At 34.3% G+C, this 19,344-nt stretch overlaps 4 protein-coding genes across 5 annotated transcripts in view; 1 reads left to right on the top strand and 3 right to left on the bottom strand.

The window, feature by feature from the left end:
- The window catches only part of LOC113495329 (uncharacterized protein ZK1073.1), a 36,818-nt gene extending 35,154 nt beyond the window's left edge, over positions 1-1,664 (bottom strand). For both annotated transcript variants that reach the window (XM_026874009.1, XM_026874010.1), the window contains exon 1: positions 1,573-1,664. In XM_026874009.1, coding sequence (XP_026729810.1) covers positions 1,573-1,629 — 57 coding nt within the window. In that variant the 5' untranslated portion in view covers positions 1,630-1,664. The remainder of the gene's footprint in view (positions 1-1,572) is intronic.
- A 3,952-nt stretch (positions 1,665-5,616) lies between these two features.
- Positions 5,617-7,134, bottom strand: LOC113495411. Its single transcript, XM_026874116.1, has 3 exons — positions 6,724-7,134; positions 6,345-6,552; positions 5,617-6,007 (listed from the first exon to the last, which is right to left on the bottom strand). The coding sequence occupies exons 1-3, from the start codon at positions 6,837-6,839 to the stop codon at positions 5,753-5,755; spliced, it is 579 nt and encodes a 192-aa protein (XP_026729917.1). The 5' UTR covers positions 6,840-7,134; the 3' UTR covers positions 5,617-5,752.
- Positions 7,135-7,565: 431 nt separating this feature from the next.
- LOC113495325 (rap1 GTPase-GDP dissociation stimulator 1-A) lies at positions 7,566-15,585 on the top strand. The gene is made up of 7 exons (XM_026873996.1): positions 7,566-7,746; positions 7,826-8,575; positions 8,944-9,111; positions 9,535-9,717; positions 9,825-10,091; positions 10,543-10,706; positions 11,407-15,585. The coding sequence occupies exons 1-7, from the start codon at positions 7,740-7,742 to the stop codon at positions 11,833-11,835; spliced, it is 1,968 nt and encodes a 655-aa protein (XP_026729797.1). The 5' UTR covers positions 7,566-7,739; the 3' UTR covers positions 11,836-15,585.
- Positions 15,586-15,909: 324 nt separating this feature from the next.
- On the bottom strand, positions 15,910-17,779 carry LOC113495326 (E3 SUMO-protein ligase NSE2-like). The gene is made up of 5 exons (XM_026873997.1): positions 17,508-17,779; positions 17,146-17,296; positions 17,002-17,051; positions 16,698-16,818; positions 15,910-16,445 (listed from the first exon to the last, which is right to left on the bottom strand). The coding sequence occupies exons 1-5, from the start codon at positions 17,697-17,699 to the stop codon at positions 16,303-16,305; spliced, it is 657 nt and encodes a 218-aa protein (XP_026729798.1). The 5' UTR covers positions 17,700-17,779; the 3' UTR covers positions 15,910-16,302.
- Between the last annotated feature and the right edge of the window lie 1,565 nt (positions 17,780-19,344).

Raw genomic sequence — 19,344 nt, 5'->3', positions numbered from 1 at the left:
ACTATGTACTTTATAACCATAATTAACATATAGGATAGTTTTATACCGATCTCATTTTCCCATGGGATCATTTTCGATTCGTAGCGGGTGGGCCCGAGGGCAACAGCCATTATTACTATATTGGCTGTAATGTAGCTACTCTGTAAAAGTGCACTACAGTAAAGCTCAAAATATTTTCAGATATTTATGTGAGGTCAATTAGGTCTAATCTCAATACAAAAACGGTACAAGTAAGTAAATCTGTCAGTAAGAACGTGGCCATTTGTTTTTATTTTAAGATTATCATTTCTCATCTAAATATTTTGCTCTAGTTTAGAATGAGCCACTGAATCAACAAATGATACAAGTCCTACTAAAAAAATGACCTTGTATTCATTCATCAATGGACTATCAATCATCTTCATACTACATAGTTATGTAACTTAGTTATTTAAACGCTTTGATCAACTATTTGGTGTCAAATTGTCATAAATCTGGTTTTATTTTTCAAAACTCGTACTGGAATAACACTTCTAAGGTTTTGTAATAGTAAATCAACAAAAACCATCGCTTTCAGCTTAGTAGACATTGCAGTATCATCTATATTTGTAGGTTCAAAACAACTATTTTGAGATTTTCCTTGAATCGATTATCTATACTCTATACTAATACTAGTATATAAAGCTGAAGAGTTTGTTTGTTTGAACGCACTAATCTCAGGAACTACTGGTTCAAATTGAAAAATCTTTGTGTTGAATAGACCATTCATTGAGGAAGGTTTTAGCCTATAAACCATCACGCTGCGATACAAAAGAAAAAGTAAAAAAAAACAGGGCAGATATATCATAACTTATATCTTCTAACGACGCAGACAAAGTCGCGGGAAACAGCTAGTACTTGTTAAAAGTCTAGGTATTTGTTTTAGCTCCATGTTCTTCATTGACACCCTAATAATAAAGCTGAACAGCCATAAGTAGTGTTGGATGTTATTAGACTGTATTATTGTCAACATTAACAAATGAGGCAAGATTATGTATTATTAGTTAATAATGTCATAACAAATGAGTAATCAAAACAGCATATTAAGATTACAGTTAATCAAGAGTGCATTAACTTAATCACCTTGATACAATTTCACCTCTGTAAGAACTATGATAAAAGGTAAGACAAAGGTCACATTCCTTAAATTGTAATAGGGAAGAGCATCACATTTGTGATACAAACTATTTGGTTGGTAAACACTTCAAAGATGTTGATGTCGACTACCCTACAATTTTGACATTTAAGAAGAAAACTTATATTACCTTCAAATTAAAGGTACTTTTTAATAACTTTGCTTTGAATGTATTTTCAAATTAGAAACACTAAGGTGCACGAATTTTACTTAAGCATTTCTTTAAATTCAGATTATTTTTTCATACCTAGGTACCCACACCAAAATCTCGGCAAAAATACATCGTTTAAAAAATACTTTTTGAGTGGTACAAAAAAGACGTCATGACAAACCAATCAATAATAAAATAGAACAGAGCAACACCATAAAAATTAAAGTTTTGTTTCACATTAAAACCAAAAAAGACCTTTAAAACTCACCCTCTCAATATTCGGGCGTCGTCTCCGAAAGAAGTCAGAAATCCCACACAGATACATTATTCCTCACTTTCACAACAATACAAAACTAAAATAATAATAAATAAATAATAATTTTGATAAAAAATAACAAAACACTCGCGGGTGGTGCACTAACCGACTGACATTGTGTCTGATAGTTGTGCGCCTTCTTAATAACTACGGGAGTCATTCTTATACACAGGCTGTGGTTTTTGTCACTTTTTAGACTGGATAAACCTTACAGGGACTCAGTTAAGTGTATCGTGTTGGGTAGGCAGTGGGTGTAGCTTACTATAATTCCAGTAAAATATAACCGATTTACAAAGAGGCGAAATTAGATTAAAACATTTGACAAATAATTTCAGGGATTAATCAACCGAAATACACTATTGGTCTACTGTCTAGCTATCATGGTTCGTAAGATACAGCCTGGTGACAAACGGTCTGACACGACGCGGGAGATTTATTTTTAAACCATGTCCGGAAATTGGTTCTGTTTTTACCCTTTCATTACGAAATTGTACAAAATCTTTCTATTGTCACGCTGCACAAGATTAATATCTTTCCGATTCTTCTTGAATTAAATCTAGTCTAATAAAATATCTCTACCAAAAATATCAGTATTTTTATTAAGTCTGTCTTTAACAAAATTAACAGAAATGAATCCCGCTGTATGTGAGGCACGTTAGTTAAAACCGCTTCGAGCCCGCGGGAACCAAATACTATTAATTGTTTACTCCAAGCCACTTGGACGCGTCGCCCAACGCGACCAATAAGTAATATATACCGCAGGCTTATTAACATCGATGATACGAATAAATACAATATAAATAGGCGTACAATTGTGGTACTTCAAATTTTTCATTTATTTCTAGTCCTTTCAGAATACTTTGACATTCCAGTGCAGACGTAGAAAAACATAGGTATTATTATGTCAGCCTATAGTTAGTTACTACTTGAGTATACCCCTCTGATTAATTTTTCCAGCTCCACTTTTTAGGTTTTAAACGAAAACATAAATTATCACTTAAAACATAACAGTGACATAACAGTGTTATGCTGCAGATAAAATAACAAAATTAGCAAAATACATCATCAGTCATTCAGCAAAATATTTTTTCTTCAATTTGGGTGTTAAAGGATGAAATGTAATATGTTTATAATGTTTTGAGTATAAGTTAGTAAAGATAAAATTGTTTGAATAGTACAGCGGTGTGTCAGATATGCTTGAAGTGATTGGGTATCTATTAATTACCTTCGCTGTCGGTAGCTGTTGGTAGATATTAACTCACCGAACGGTTGGCTCTGAAATTAAAGAGCATCTTCAAACATCGTAACTAGAAATTAGATTGTTTTCAACAAAAAGAAAGCTGTTTATATTATGGTAACACTTGTCTAAAAAAGTATCAATACTGATCCAAGACTTCTTTCGAGAGGACAGCATTTACTCTTCGTATATTCGCAATGCATAGCTAAAGTTCCCACCCAAAATTGCCTTTACAAGATAATACAAATAAAAACATTCGATATCTATTACTAAACACGACAAACTAATTAATTGGAGACTCGTAATACTTCTCAGAACGTTTAGCATAAATGTCTTAAGCCTTACCCCAATTATTGGCAAAGCGGCGTCGGCGACACCTAGTTTTATATAAATGTCTATTCTCGTCTACATACGTGACATGCGACGCCAATTCCCATTAGCTACAACTTTATCACTCTTAGAGTAGGGTTCCTCAGATAGTCTTCAAAAATTCTGATTGGTAAGGAAGCGTTGAGCATGGATGTGGATGTATATAGGGGAAAAGAACGACCAAAGAAACGTTGGATGGATTGTGTAAAAGACGCTTCAAAGAGTGTTTCTTGTGAGATGACATCAGATAGACATGTTGCGCCGACCCCAAATAGAATAATTTTGATAAGGGCAAGGGAATCATAGTCATTTTTTTTACAGAAATACTTTTCCATTCTTTAAATCTCATTTAAGGGGAGCGAAAAATTCAAATGGAACATGGTAAAATATAGGGAATCCCATTATGATTATGAGAGAGACAACATTTAAACCGCACAGAAGCTGGATTGTTTAGTCAATCTTATACGCTTATTTCATTGAAAATTCTTCTTAGTTTTCTTATAATTTTACGGAACCTCAAGCACGGAGCCTGTTTCGAACTTATCCTCCTCATCAAATGAGCACTGACGAGAATTAGAAAACAAATTAGCGAGGAAGAAGCGAAAGACATTTAAAGTAATTCCGGAGTATTTATGTGTGTTTTGGCATCATTTGTCGATTTTTTTACACCAAAAATCAACGTTGGCATCTTGAAAAACATCTAGGTACTATTGTTTTTTTGTTTTGAGACTATTTTTAACACTCATTATTCTTATGACAATAGAATACCTACCTATTTGAATGATTCTCTGTAAATTAACCAAGTAAATAATGTACCAAATTTCCGAATTTTTTTTGAAAGTGGTTGGTTACAACATTAACCTTCAAATAAAAATATGTTACATAAAACTATAAAAGACGTTAAAAAAAATGCAACTTATAAACGTCATAAAATATCAGACGTGTGAATGAACTGACGCTGATAAAATATTATGTTAACCCAATAGTTTACATAATATTGCGTAAAATGTTATTAAACAATAAACATTTTTTGATAACACTGTTACGTCTAGGTTGCTGAGAGATAAATAGTATAATAGACCACAGGCCGTCCTCTTTCTCTCGTTTTTCTGTTAATATATCTTGGGTTGTTTTCCCAGGCAAATGGGTGGGATCCTCTTTGTATTTTCACCGCGAACCTAAGAGGTTAGCGCAGGGCGGTCTTTACTTACTGAAAGGCGGCGTGTGGTGCTTCTGCGTGCCTAATTAAGACTTACTCCTATTAAAAGTTGCGGTTCCAGTAAGGAGCGACCCTGCTTGGGATAGCGGTAGTTTGCATAGGCGATCCTATGGTCTCAACGCGGAGAAAGTCCATGAGGATTTCCCCGAGTAAAAAAAAGGGCGGTCTTTTCTTTTCGTTTCTTCAGGCAGATCCAGTTCAAGCCTGACGACACAGCGACGTGGAGCTTACTTTCCCATTTCACATGTTCGAACCATCTGAGACATTTTCTTTGAGTTATTAGGTAATTTATACCGCTTAGATGCTGCCTTTTCTTTTTTGAGTCTAATTCCACCTGCCAACCATCCCAATATATTCCTTAGTCTGTGAGTCCTTGCCACCATCCAGCTTTGAAACATAAGAATTTAAACCTTCGTCTGCTATTGCTGTCAGAGAGTTAGCAATTTTACATTTATAGATGGTTGATTGACCCTGGTTTTTCTCTTGTCCAGGCCAATGTTGCAAACATCAATAAGAGTAGAAAAAGAAAATGGTAGTATCACAGCGCTGTTTAAACTCCGCCGGATATAATTTAATAGGTATAGTTAAGGAAAATAAAAATCATAGAGTAGGTATTTGATTGACATTTTCGTAAATAAATGAGAAATTAAATAAAAAACATTATAGTTTGACAAAAAATGTGTTAAAACAAACATTTTATTTTCTTAAAAACTACTTAGAGAGAGATATACAAGCCATAGACAAATCCCTAAATGTTTATCGAATTTTGACCATGACAACCTGTTTTCGCGGTCAAAATTCGAGACTTAGACAATTCAGTAGTTTTCAATTATAGCGATTTTATAATAAATTGGCACTAATACGATGGACCTGAAACTGATTGAAGTTTCTTTTGTTCGCTCCTCTTCTCAGATAACTGTTTAAGCATCTTTACAACAAACTCTTAAAGCCATGATGGAAGTAAGATTTCGTTTCGCCTATTAAGTTGCATCTTCAAAGTGCATCTGGCTTCCATAATGACAGCGTCCCCAATTCTGCTATTTACCATGGCCGTTGAATGAAAGGCAATTAGATTAAATTTGAAAATATAGATAAATATTACATTATAGATATATTATATTAGATAATAAAATATATTATATTAGATAATCTAATAAATATTACATAACCCGTGACCCTTAATGCTTTCTGACTTTGCCCAACATGTTTCTTTTCCGTGGCCCAAGGTAAAGGCTAGCCGGATGAAGTTGCTTACGTAAATTTCAATTAAACCATTAAACGGCGATTTTACCTACGGAGAATTCATGCTAAATATTGTCGTCGTCATCCCAATTCTCATCTTGTAACTTGTCTCCGAAATAGAACCTTCTTTTGGTCGCTGCCCCACTCCGTCCCACGTCTGTTTCTGCTGGTTCGTAGTTGCTTCTACAGTAGACTCTGACTTGGCCCTTTAGTTCGCGACTTGGCTTCGCTTTGATAACTGCCGTAAAGTGCCTGTAGCCGGCGCCCCCTCTCAGCAGCACGGGAATTGCTTCTGTAGACTCTATTGCTATGTGTGAGATCTAATGGTAAATAGAGGTGTCTTAATTTGCTTGAAGTGTAATTCAGATTAAAACTAGATTGTAAGTATAACTACAGCTCAAAGATTTTCAGCAGATAAAGAATAATCGGCAAGTCATTTAGCACCTTATGCTTGAATTTTATAGGAGTAAAATAATTAGATATTGGATAGCTTACTTGGTAATTGCTTAAAATAGTAAAATAACATCCGACTTTAATTTATTCAATTAACTAGGCTCTCAATAAATTGTATTTTAGGTGCAGAAAGTGCAGCAAGCGCCTTTGCTCTTTCTTTGGCAGGAGCGGATACGAAAAGAACGAACAAATTTAAACACTTACTATGCAATCGAATATTCCTTGACAGACCACCTGCTGCCCAGCTATCATCGCATCGTGTTCAAACCGCTTTCGGAAGACTCTTGTATCATTCTCGTACCGTAGGCCTTGGTATATCGACTTGTAAGGTGAAAATATAAACCGATCAGGTGGCGTAGGTAAAGGCTGAGGGAAGGCCACCCGGTCGGGATCAAAAACATTCGTTCTAAGGCTGTGAAGAAAAGTATTGATGAACGAAGGTTCTACCTGTATCCTATGGATATCCGAAATTAAAATTAATTAGGCTTCGCAGTCAGTTGTTGAAAAAAGTATTTATAACGTAAATTTTTAATAAGTCGATCCTTACAAGCCATCTAGTCATAAAAAACAAGAGTAAACTTACATTGGTTTCTTAGCTCCGGTTCTTTGTATCGGTTTTTTGTTAGGATATGCATACTTTGAACTAACTAGAGGCATCACACAGCACAACGCGATGAATAAATCCGCCGTTAATCTCATAATAAACAACTCTTTCTAACGGTGTATGAAAAATGAGGCTTGATTTATTTATGGTGAAAACATGAACTCATTGTAAATTATTGTGCGTCTGTGGTATTTTATACGACCAATACGCCCTGTGGTATTTTACGAGTTTTTTATAGATTTTCCTACATTACTCCACCATATGGCAGTTATATAATTTTTTCGCCAAGGCCGCACAATAGTTAATGGTTTTATAGCCTAATTTCAAATGCATTATTAACTTTTATTCATTTTCTTCACACGAGCGTGACTTTTCTAATTAGAAATAAAAAAAGACAGGTCTCGTGTAAATATTCAAAATTATTGCCTCATTATTTCATTATCTAAATTATAAAACCTGATTATTAAAATTATTTCGGTTTAAAAAGGCAAACGCAAGATACCTGCCTTTTATTAGTTGAACATTCATCAACCCAAATGCGGGATTTATTTGCTTCCGTGACTGCTTTAAATTATGGTTTCTAATAACTATTCTGTTAACGGTACCGTAGTTGGAAAATTAAAAAATACTTCCAAATCAAACTCTTTGCTTTATTTTCTTTTTCTTTTGTATGAAGAATAAATATATAATAAAGAAATAAATATATTGAGGATACGTATTTTTTGAGCTTAGACATATTCTAAGCAAGGAACTTCAACGAAAGGTTCAAAATGTATAAATAAACGGCTTTGTTAAACTTTGCAATAACATAACGCAACTGACGTTGACAGTTTTCGATTGATTAGATTGTTCTGTCAACCTCTAAGTACTTGCTTTGTGTTTTTCTGTATTATTTCAATAAATTAAATTATGTATAATAAAAAGACAGTAATTCAATAAAGTTAACTCTCTGCTACGTTTGATCTCCTCCACTAAACTTTCATTGAACCTTCACAATGGACGGTAAGAGATCGCATAACTTATCGGCTTTTGTACGTACAGTGTAACACTTAATTGTTATTAATTCATTTTACAATTTTAGGCTCTTCTGCAAAGAAATCTACTTCATTCGAGACTTTGGTCATTCAAAACATTACCAACATCAACGAATTAAAAGCAAAACTGAACGATATTATCAAAACCGGGAAAGATTACGAATATGACGTTTCTTCCTGCATAAAATCTTTAGTAAATAGCAGTGATATTGATATAGTATTGCTGAGCATACAAGCTATCTCTGAGCTTGTAAAATGTGAAGAAAAACGGGAGACTTATGCTAATGAGGACATAATTAGCCCCATTCTAAACATATTAAAGAAGGATACTACTTCTGATAATGTTGAGCTGGTTAAACAATGCTGCAGAGCTCTCGGCAACTTGTGTTGTGATTGTGACACAGCTAGACAAACCATTATCAAACTAGAAGGGGTCCCAGTCCTCATAAAACTTCTCCAGAGAAGCATAAACATGAAGTTGAATGAGATTCAATTACTCACAAGCAAGTCTCTGCTAAACTTTGCTATAGGAGGGTCAGAGTTCTCAGATGCAATTGTCCAAGGAGGTTTAATAGATGTGATTCAAACTATATTGTCTATGGAACTCAAGAAAGAAGATTTTGATGATGAGACCGTATCAACTTGTCTATTAATATTGAGTGTTATAAATGATAATACACCTGAGTTTCTATATAATGATACTGTCAATAAAACTGTTTTGAAGGTGCTCAAAGATACATCTAATGTTGAGATATCAGAGTTGTGTCTAGATCATTTACATGCACAGGCTGAACATGGTAAGTCAATGAAAACCCAGGACTAATTTTGTTTGCTTACTCAGTCAGCTAATGGCATACTGTAGCACACTTCTTAATATGTAATGTTGGTTCAGCCATGATAGCATAAGATTAATAAATAGCAAGACAAACTTCTTTCCAATTTGTATTAATATAGCAAAGCTGATGCATTAAACTCAGCTACTGTTTGAACTCCCGGTTAGAAAACTCTTTTGTGTAATAGAGTAGAAAACCTATATAAGCTCATGCTACAATCAATCATCATGGATGTTTACTCAATGTTCTCTATACTTCAAAACTCTCAATACTCAATAATTCAAAAATAAAGTTCAAGTAACTTTTAAACATAAAACCTTTTTCATTTACAGATACAGTAAAGACCTTGTTAGCCAATGAAGGAGGGGTCCAACTTGTCTGTTCTCGTTTAGAACAGTTGGTTAATAGATACAACTCTGGAGAGCTGAATGCAGATGACACTGAAGTGGAAGCCATCATGAAACAGGCCTGTGATCTGGTCATCATGATCCTAACTGGGGGTAAGTTGGTGGTAAACCTGGCTGCATTTGATTCATACCTACTTTGATATACACAAGGATGAGTCAAGATTCTTTATGAGTTATATCACTATTTGATATTGCTTTTTAAGAATGTGAGTCATCTAGGATCTAGTAATTATTCCTACACAAAACAAAATAAATAATTCACTATATATTTTATTCATTTTAATATAATATTATATGATTTTTTCCTGTTAGGCAATTAAATTAAATATTCCAAATTACCAACATACTCAAATACATTTCTTGATGTATTAAGTATAAATTATTTTTTTGACATAACAGTTCTCAGATCTGTTTAATTATTTAAGATCTGTATTGGTAGAAACTACTATAAACCTATGATCCACAGTAAATAATCTATTGCATTGAATTGAACAAATACCTCTGTCCTTGTCTCAGATGAAGCAATGCACATCCTGTATAACAATGGTGTTGGGGAGGTGTATGTGACCATGGTGAAGTGGTTGAACTCTCCCAATTACCATCTATTGACCACCGCAGTACTGGCAATAGGGAACTTTGCCAGGCAAGATGATTACTGCATTCAGATGATGCAAGACAAGATCTTTGATAAGCTACTTGGTAAGACAACTGACATCTATACAAATTATATTTCATGATTATGTTTTTTTTTTTAAGTATGTGACATTAAACATTATTCTAAGCAACCACTTTATTAACTCTTCCAGACATATTCGAGATCTACCACAGTTTCGCCGTTAAAATGCAAAAGGAACCAGATGCGATGCACCTTATTGACTCAGTGACAGTGACTAAAATCCAACACGCGGTGCTTTCGGCTCTTCGCAACTTGACGGTCCCAGTGGCTAATAAGAGAATGGCGGCGGCCCAGGGTAGGGCTGCCCCGATATTGTTGAATGCATTGCCAAGGGTTGAAGACCATCACGTCGCTTATAAATTGTTAGCAGCGATTCGGATGCTGGTGGATGGTCAAGGTATGAATGAAAAAAGAAACCATTTTTTGGTATTTCTTGTTCTTGTAAAACTGAAGAGTTTAGACTGCAAAAGATTCTAATTTAGTCAATTCTCTCGTGTGATACAATCTTATGTGTAGTACTTTAGTTTTTTTTTAGTCCCGTGAAGGGTGATAATTTTATCTTACAATGAAAGAACGACTTACTGAATACAAGTTTTGCACCGATATAAAACACCCTACGATCATGTTCATTCCACTATTTACAATTGATGAATGATTGCAATTGCAATTATCGAATGCCCATCGTACTTTGATCACATTAATTTTGTGACTTTTCAACTATGCCATATCCATTTAAATGACAGTTAAAATAGCAGTATAGGCCCGAGAGATGATTGTGAGTGCGTGTAGGATAGCTCCGTAGATATGTAACACTCGGCGTCCCTAACCCCTGGGCGCCGGTCCCGCAGAGAGCGTGGCGCGGCAGCTGGCGCAGCACGCGGCGGCGCTGGCGGCGGCGGCGCGCTGGGGGCACGCGCCGCAGTTCGCGGGCGCGGCGGGCGAGGCGCCGCGCCTGCTGGCCTGGGCCGCGCGCCAGCTGCGGGACCAGCCGCACTGGGGGCAGCTCGTGCAGGTACTGTTTTTTCTTGAGTGAAAAGCTAATGACTTCAACCCACGCCGTGCCCTCGACGTGGGTTGAAGTCATTAACTTTTATATGTAGGAATCCCACCGACTATAAACACCCCGGGCCCCTTCTACTGTTAAAGCCACAGTCACTGGGTCGCTTGCGCATACTCCGCGTGACTCTGGCTAGCTCTAGTTCTTTGGACTCCTTCCCAAGGGATAGGTGTAAAAAGCCCTCGCCTCACTCTTCATAAGAACGGGTGCGCAGGACGATGCGCCCGTCTCCTTCTTGGCCTGCTAGCTGATCAAGTGACACGAGTGACGAGAGCAAGTGAAGTGACGGGGAGGGGGTGCCCTCCCCGCCACTTCCCGCCGCCAACCGCAAGCCCGACCTTACGATGACCGTAGGTCGTTTCGTTGTTGCCGCCTGGGATGCCTGCGGCGCGCTAGGATATCGCTTGATGATTTCCTCACGCGTTCCTCACCTTCCTTGGTCGCCATGGTGTTTTTACAGTAATCAGCTACTGCCTGTCAGGCGCAGGCAGTACACTCGTGCGGATACTACTGCAAAAGATATCCACATTAAGGACTCCTACACTTTCCCCCATACACCACCCTCTGTATTCCCTCCACCTCAATCGTCCTCCAAATCTGGACACTTTCACCTTTCCCCATGCTTTACAATAATCAAATTACGATATCGTTTTAGGTTGACGGCTGCATATCAAGTCTAGTGAACATGCTGGTCGCGTCTCACGCTCTCATGCAGAATGAAGCTATCCTCGCCCTTACCCTACTCGCAATAGAATCGCTCAAGAAACTATCGCCCGACGCCCAAACCGACTTCGACTACGAAAAGAACTTTATCGCCCAGTTAATAAAGTCGGAAATCGGTAAGCACGTAACAATATTAATAGACACCAATTGTGCCAAAATGCCAGTCGAGGTAGCTGAGAATTTACTCGCATTTTTGGATATAACATCTAAACACAATAAGGTTGCGTTTGATTACAAGGAAGCAAAGGTTCATGAAAGTTTGAAGAAGTTTTCTGAATCTAGAAACGATCTGAGTGACGACTTGAAGGCTTGTATCGGTGGGATAATGTCTGCAATATCGCAAAACGGAAATGGTGATTAATAATTGAAATTATTTTTAATTATTCCAATTATTTACCAGTTCCTTTTTTGTTTTTTTTTTTTTTTTTCAATTAAAACCATTAGGCAAAGTAATAACATGAAAAATGTTTTGAGATGTATGGGGAACTGGCTCGAATTGTTTAGCAATCCTTACATATATTTTTCAACAATTCTTATCAATTATTATTTGAAATTTATTTACAAGTAAGGGTCTGCGGTCAAACATGTGTTCAACAAATTCAGTAGCAGAAAATGTACCTGCAAAAAAATAATAGCTAAAAGTATATTTAGTTACATGGTTTCGTCAAAAAGGCTCCATTTGGCCAAAATTATAAGGGTAAAGCAAAAACATTAATTACGAAGGACAATCTATACTTTGACCGCAGCCTTATAAAAAAAGGTCGTCGTTTGGAGACTTTATAATTTTTGAGCAATTATTTAATCAATTCTTAGTATATTGCATGTGTGATAATCATGATAAAATTATATTTAAGTTAAAAATTGTTATTGACGCTAGTTTTATTTTAATAATATTCTTGATTAATTTAGGTGATGTTTTTAATAAGTTGACGTTACTTATTACTAGAAATGAAATATTTATAGAGCTTGGCTTAAGTGTTACCCATGAATATTAATATTGACCAGGTATTTGGTTAATAACCAATCACTGTGAGATACTGAATTATCCATTTACATGGGTTTGTTGAGGTCAGATAGTCATCCTATAGATATAGAAATAGCTGGCTGATAATATTGAGTAATAGATGAAATGAACATTCTAAAAATCAAGTCAACTATTACAAGTAAAGGCATCACCTAAATAGTTAGTAATTTTAAATACTTTAAGCTTTTTTATCTCTCTCTAGTCATAGTTTTAACTCTCTATTTCGGTAAACGCTAGATTTTTGTGCATTTAAACATTACTGTGTAACGTTTAAGCGTATTTTCTTATATAAAACAATTATTTTTGCGATTTCCTCGAATTTTTACATTCCAAACTTTTGAACTCTGCCTTTTTATACTGTCAATGTTATTGATTTAATCTATGATAGCTTGCTTGTAGACTTGGTTGGAAAGTTATTAAGCTAAAATATATTCAAAGAAAACAACTAAATATAAATACTTGAACTTGGCTTGATACGCTACCGCGCGTCTAGTTTCCTTATAACCATTTTTGTGGTCCAAAATTTTTGTTCTTCTGGGTGACCTTCTGATCGGATTTCAGATTATTTGAATGCTTGTAAAAGTTCCGCGAGAGAAACATTAAAGTTAACAATAAACTAAAACGAGTTATGCCCAACTGGAGGCCGTAACATGTAACAGGATTCACAATACTACCAACACTTAAACGCTTACTGCTTTCTGACCAAGTCGAAATTTACGGTTGTATTAAACTAATCACATACAAAACATAGCAATACTGATGAAATACTCAAAGTACAATGTAGTTTCACATAGTGAATTATACTGTATATTATATAAAAATATTTCAATTTTAAATATTTAGTCTGCAAGTATTGCTTAATATACATTATAGAAATTAGCGAGGGCATGTCTCTAGATGTTTAAAAATTGTTCCTATGACGCAAAATGATTCCTTTTAATCACGAGTCATGAATTTAAATCACTTTTTAGAATTATTGTTTTATTTAATAAAAGTTTTTGTACGAAAATATACAATAATATTATTTCTTCTCAAACAAAATCGATTTTCCCTATCTGTTATTACCAGCTACTTAATCATTTTGTAACTTAGGCGCCAGAAAAATTGGCTTTTATAAAAGCTATTCGACTCTGTGAGCTTTGGTGGGCCTACAATCACTTTGTAAAGTAACAAAGTTTTAGTTGCTAGACAAGGACGCCATTCTACTGAGTAGAGTGCCGTCTTATTTTCGCAAAGTAAAACTTTTGAAGAGGGTGGTAGGCCGCCAGCTCATTATGTAACACTACTTAACACTAGTCAAATTCATTTGTCAATAGCTACCTGCTGTTATTTCACTTAAGACACACTTTATCATACATTTGAGAAATTCAAATTATTTAATAAAGAAAATGATAAAATCTGTCCCCTAAAAAGCGCTAGAGGCATGTTACCTTAAAACCTATTCACTATTATTATAAGATTTTTGATAATCCGATAGTGCACTTATTGAATAGTTTGAATTGACGCTTGACTTGTGAAAGTGTACAATTAGATACCTTAGAATGTTTAGTACTACGCTAAATGTGTGTGTTCACTAATGTATTAGTTTTCATTTTGTATTTTTGTCAATTCTATGTAAAACGTCTGTTTTATAGCCAGATAGAGATCTTTTTTGTCATTATTTTTTAGGATTTCTATTTCATATTAAATAGTTTTGTTACCTTTATATACTGTGCTAATATTGATATGTATACCTATACATTTTTGTATTATTTGTTAATATCGACATTATCTTAATTTAAGATTAATATTTTTAGTAAATGATTAGATTTTAATTAACTTAATTTTTAGGTCAATTTTCTAAATAGTTCAATTATTGTCAAATCATGTTTTTAGAGATAAGCTGTAATATTTTTTTTTTGTGGTATGAATTTGAAAAGATCTATGTATCACCATTTTACAAATATGTATATGTATACAAAAATGTACTTATTATTAAAACGAATACTTTACCTTATCTGGCAACACTACTTCAGTTTTTATGGGCTACGCCATAACTGCCATAGACTAGGACATAACCGCTTTAACTTTTCAAGCCTCTGTCGGTTGAGGCCTATTTTATTACCTTGCGACTGTGAGCAATGGGTTGTTTGTAATAGGAATACAACAAATACCTTAATTTTATATAAAAGTGTTGATTTCTAAGTTTTCTACTGAAACACACGCCATATTCAGTGTGATATGAAGTAGTTCGGTAATTGATTGTACCTACTTAGTTCGGCCAGAAAATTCTTAAAAAATCTTATTGCAATACTTTTTTTTTTTTCAATTAATACCGTCTTGCAAAGTAGGTATTGTTGAACTGGCAAATGTGTACCTTTAAATTGAGTGTAGGCATACACATTTATCCTCAAATGTCCAAGTTAGTCATATTAACCAGACTTGCCACTATTTGCAAGGTAGATCAAAAATTTGCGATGATAAATAAAGCGATGCCATCGCTCATTACGGTTGGTATCACAGATTTTTGGTAGACTATCAACTCAAAATCCCATATTCGCAGTATTACAATGTTGGCACAGTCAAAACAAAGGCCCTGTAGCTCCAACAACCGCACCATCTAGTGTTTGCTGCAGCTTTTGTTGCTGTTTTCGAAGGAATTTGAAACCAAGGCCTAAATGCCTATTCATGGAACATGTTGATTTAAATTTCTGGTCGATTTTAAATCTTAGCATATTGAGCTTGATAGTTTATTAGTGTTAAACATTAATCTTGTTGATGCACTTTTATTGATATAGTTTTATGGACCAATATTATTAATGATTGTTATCAGTATGTTATCATCGAGATTTTCGTCTCGTTTAGTTTTTTAATTCTTCTGCATGTGTCAAAGGTAAAATAAGTTTTTATGAATCAATTATTGTATTTTGTACTTTGGTAGTATGGATTTCTTTATTTACTAACATTTTAATCAGAACTTAAGTATTTATTGTTTCGGTAATTGTTGTATTTAGTGGTTTTGTCTTGATGATAAACATAGTGAATAACAAAATGCATTGTTATAGATATTAATAGATTTTCGCTAAAATACATTATATTCTACATGTATGTGTTATTTAATTACAATTTGTTCCTTTAGTTATAAGAAAGATCCATTGTGAGTAGTATAGCCTAGGGAGGCTGTCAGTCCAGCCACCCCAATGCGCACTTGAGCACCAGCAGCTTAAGGTCTCAGCCCATTAGAACTGTCAGACCACCAGGCGTCGCAGGGCGTTCACTCGTTGTTGGCAAGTGGTCTGAGTGTGGACACTTAAAAGTCGCATCAACCAGTGACCATAGGTACTACGGGAAGCCACGTGGCTCTAATGAGCTATGACCTTAAAGGTTAAAAATAAATAGTACATATTGTATTATATATTTTTTATTATTATTTACACAAATATTAGGTTTTTTCATCTTAATGTATAGATCAGTGTCTTGCAAAAAAAAACAATCATAATATGCGAAAAAAAGAACCTAAATAAATAACTAGTCAAGTTAACAGCATTTTATGACGGTAATTTCTCCAAGCATAGAATCCAGGTCAAAAAATGGTATATATTTGTTCATTTCCAGAAATTGCCATGCTTGCCAGGAATTGATGTGATCACATTTACAACTTACAAAGAACTAGAAATAGGCGCCGTCATTTAAAAATTTATAAATGCAACAAACTCATTGATCTTGGGCTACTCGTTTTATTTCCAGATCTAAACTGGCTCATCTATACTATACCTATAACATTAATTTTATGTTGCATATCAGACTTATATTTTAAATAGCTAATTATCCAGTAGTATCATCCAGGTTTGTGATAGTCCTCTCTTGTATCATGGTTGAGTGCTTTGTGATAGTCATTCGGAACATAAGCTCTTCATCTGACACTAACTGATTGGCCACAACTGGAGCTCTATTGCCACAGCCAGCAACTACAATAGAGAAAATATCAATTTTGATGTTAAAGAAATACATACTTATTATACCTTGTTAAAGACATAGGAAAAATAATATATGGAGCTTAAAAAGACGATAGTATTGAAATGGTAAGTAGAAGAAATATACAATTTTAGTGTTTATATTTTATACCTGCAAAATTTTATTATTCAAAATCAAATAACAAAATCCATCATAACAAAGGAGGTTAAGAAAAATAGTTCTAAATAAATATTAAATGGTCTTACCTGGACACTTGGTTCTACTTTTAGTTTTAATCAAATTCATGATTGATTCCCTTTCATAGACATGTCCACATACTGTATTCTTCACAGGATCCGCTATAGGTCTCTTTGTTATTGGATCCAACTGAAAATGAAAGAGATATAAAATACATCAATCAGAACACTGAGTATTGATAGAAAATGTTTACTCGGTCTATTTTACTTTGCAAGATGATTTTGATCAAATATGAAAATCTCACAGTACTTCTACATCAATTAGCTTTGTTTTGAATTCATAATTGTGGCAAACAATTAAATATATACTTACATACTGATCCTGTGACTCTGTTATTGCTAACTCAGACTCATCCAAGTTATCTGTAAATAAAACAAAATCTGTCTCAATCTTCATTCTAGTGATGTTAAGTTTACAAATGTGATGTAAAGTTAAGATATTGTTATTGTAACTTACGTTTGGCAGCTTCCAGGCCCTTCTCAAATCTCTTGGTGAACTCAATCATGTAAGGATGCTTGTCAACCCTCAAGCGTTTGCCTACTAAAGTACTTAAATGTGATTGAAATCTCTCCTCTAGTGTGTCCACGTTAGATGTGTCAGTCTCACGCTGAAATCAAGAAGGTAATCGTAAAATTGCGAGACCAGGTAGGTACCTTCAATATTATTATTCTAATATCTGGTAGAAAAATTCTTATGATTCTGTAATTTAAAAGGAGAGGATAATATCGGTTGTTTGTCACGTATACTTTACGAAAGTAAACAGACTATAGCTCAGAAAGACGCCAACTAAAACATAACCTTAAAATACTTGTATTTACCTTAGCTTTCTCCATTGCTTCGATGGTAACATCCTGCTGAGCTTCTAAAGTACAATATTGTTGAACACATTTCTTAAGTTTATCAAATTCCGCTTCCTTTTCACTATCTAAATATTTTGATACATTGTCAGTACATAAATACAAACTTGTAATGCATTGTTTTCTCAGGTCTGCTAAATCTGTGTCTGCCATGGTTTATGTAATTTTTTTTGTATATCTCTTTAGAATATTTTAACTTTTCCGCAAAAAAAAAACAGAACAGCTCCCGATGGAAGTTATAAAATTATTCCCGCCATATTGTTTGTATTTTACATTCTGACATTGGCTGTCATTCAGTGATGTCAGATATTTATTTGTTTTTTGACACAGGCAACTTTGTTAAAAACTTGATTTACGCTACCCTAGTTTCGAAATTAACCATTTACATTATTGGAAAACTGCCACTAATATGAAACTTAAAAAAGTTAAAGCCATTAGATATGAAATGGATGCAAACTATGAAGGGTTGAACTCTTCATTTGTTCAGGTACCTACTTAAAGAATTGTGCAGTTCCTTCTATGAAAACATACAATAAAATAATAAGAAAGCGGCTGATTTATTTCAATGGCGCATTTGATTTAGTATTCGGTATTGTTATTATAATATAGGTATTGTTGTATTATATTTGTTTTTACTCGCGTTTTACTAGTAGTACTTAGACAAAAATAACTTCACAGTTGGTTACAAAATGTTTATTGCAAATAATATAAATTGCACTTACAATTAAGCTATAGCGAGTATTGCTATACTCGATCCTTAGAAAGAAACATGGTTTAATTTCATTAAATTTGCAAGTAGTCTTGAGTTACTTTTTACTTTTCTTTTTTCGCAAAATACCTAAGTAATAATTACACAGCGCACATATTATCTTCTTTTGTAATCGATTGAACAACTGGTACTGACCGCTTATAAATTTCATTTGTAACATTGCTAAGGCACGGAAAGCATAATAAATCTATACATACGTAATTTTAATTATAAGTTTAAATATCTAAAATGATTAAATAATACCGTGAATAAATAAACATTTTTCATTGTGACTAATAATAAGTAAGCAACATTATAGTTTTTATCATAATCTTTTACTCTCTAAACGGCCAATGCCCGAATAGCTTTTTTAATTTAAATTATATCATGTTGTTAACAAAACTCATGTCTTAAAACCTCTTTCTTCTTTTACACAGTAACTCCAACATGTCCTAACGCAGCGGAGAGTTGTTTCAGGTGGACTTTCATTTCGGCCGGAGGTATACCGCGTCGGGTTTCAATCACCTTGAACGCGTTTAGATACTCTAGTTCGGTGAACTGAGCGCCTTTTTCCCGGACTGATGTTATTATTTCCTGCAAAAATGTAAGGATGGAAATTAGGCATTTTACTAAAAAAAACTCATTTTATGTCATAGTTAGTGAGACAATTTCGAGACTGACGAAAAATATTTGATGTGTGTCTTATGTTCGATCTCCGTGTAGGACTAGGAGAAGCATTTGTGTGATCCCTGAATGCTTGTTCTGAGTCTAGGTTTCTTTGTGCATGTGACTTGAATGTATGAGGAACTTCTTGTGCATAATGTCTAAATATCATAATGCAAAATTCGTTTAAAAAAACACTCATAAGAAAACTTTTTACCGACATCTGATGTTGCAAGATCACATGAAGTTGCAAATAATCTGAACTGATATACATTTAACATTTAAAAATGTTTTTTCGTCGACATAATCATGTTAAAAACGTTTTGTGTCACGACTTTCATAATAAAATATATGTCTTTATATGTGAAGTACCTACACCTATATTTT

Source organism: Trichoplusia ni, chromosome 6, assembly GCF_003590095.1.
Source record: "Trichoplusia ni isolate ovarian cell line Hi5 chromosome 6, tn1, whole genome shotgun sequence".
NCBI classification, from domain to species: Eukaryota; Metazoa; Arthropoda; class Insecta; order Lepidoptera; family Noctuidae; genus Trichoplusia; species Trichoplusia ni.
The sequence above is the reverse complement of the archived record's forward strand: the minus strand, read 5'-3'. Positions and strand labels throughout refer to the sequence as shown.